Raw genomic sequence first — 866 nt, 5'->3', positions numbered from 1 at the left:
CGGGCGCGGCGCAGAACGGCGCCGGGTAGCGGATGAACAGCCAGTCCTCCTCCTTCTTGAGCCAGCGCAGCAGCTTGGTCAGCACGGCGATGGCGCCCGCCTTCGTCACCAGCGGGCTGAAGCAGCTGTACAGCTCGAACTTGCTGGTCACCTGTGGGAACCCACGCCTGTTAACTGTGAGATCTACTGATGGTATTGATGGTGAAAATCCTGTTAACTGTGGGATTTACTGACAGCACTGCCAGCGAAAATCTTCTTAACTGTGGGATCTACTGATGGCACTGCCAGTGAGCACCCCATTAATTGTAGGATCTACTGACAGCACTGCCAGTGAAAATCCTGTTAATTTGGGGATTTACAGCACTGACACCAAGCATCTCGTTAACTGTGGGATCTACTGACGGCACTGACACCGAGCACCCCGTTAACTGCAGGATCTACCGACAGCACCATCAGCCAATGACCTCCACTAACTCTGGAACCTTCTCACGACAGCACCAACAGGTGCTGCTGCCTCTGGGCTCTGCTGAGGGCTCCTTCCCCGCGGCTCACCCAGGCCAGCAGCGTTTCCTTCTCAGCCACGTGGTAGAGCAGGCGCAGGGGCCGGTGCGGGCTGTGCACGCGGCTGTGCAGGTAGTGGTACAGGTCGAAGAGCCGGTGCTGCTCCTCCTCGCTGGTGTAGGGCTCCTCCAGCTCGGGGCTGCGGCCAGTCAGGGAGGGGGGACACGAGCGTCAGGTGAAAGTCAAGGAACACTCGCACCCCCCCAATTCTGGGGTGTCCCCCCATCCCTGCACCTGGTGAACTGCGGCAGCTGCTGCATCTCCTCCGGCCCCTCCAAGGGTTTGTAGAGGAAGTGCCGGAGCTC

The 866-nt window shown here is 59.5% G+C and overlaps 1 protein-coding gene across 1 annotated transcript in view; it reads right to left on the bottom strand.

Annotated features, from left to right (window-relative positions):
- LOC102036169 overlaps positions 1-866 on the bottom strand; it is a 5120-nt gene that overhangs the window by 2530 nt on the left and 1724 nt on the right. Inside the window, exons 2-4 of the mRNA XM_031065415.1 lie at positions 796-863; positions 553-700; positions 6-151 (exon numbers count right to left, since the gene is read on the bottom strand). Of these exons, the coding sequence (XP_030921275.1) occupies positions 6-151; positions 553-700; positions 796-863 (362 nt within the window). The remainder of the gene's footprint in view (positions 1-5; positions 152-552; positions 701-795; positions 864-866) is intronic.

This window comes from Geospiza fortis, unplaced genomic scaffold, assembly GCF_000277835.1.
Source record: "Geospiza fortis unplaced genomic scaffold, GeoFor_1.0 scaffold33, whole genome shotgun sequence".
Classification (NCBI taxonomy): Eukaryota; Metazoa; Chordata; class Aves; order Passeriformes; family Thraupidae; genus Geospiza; species Geospiza fortis.
The sequence above is the reverse complement of the archived record's forward strand: the minus strand, read 5'-3'. Positions and strand labels throughout refer to the sequence as shown.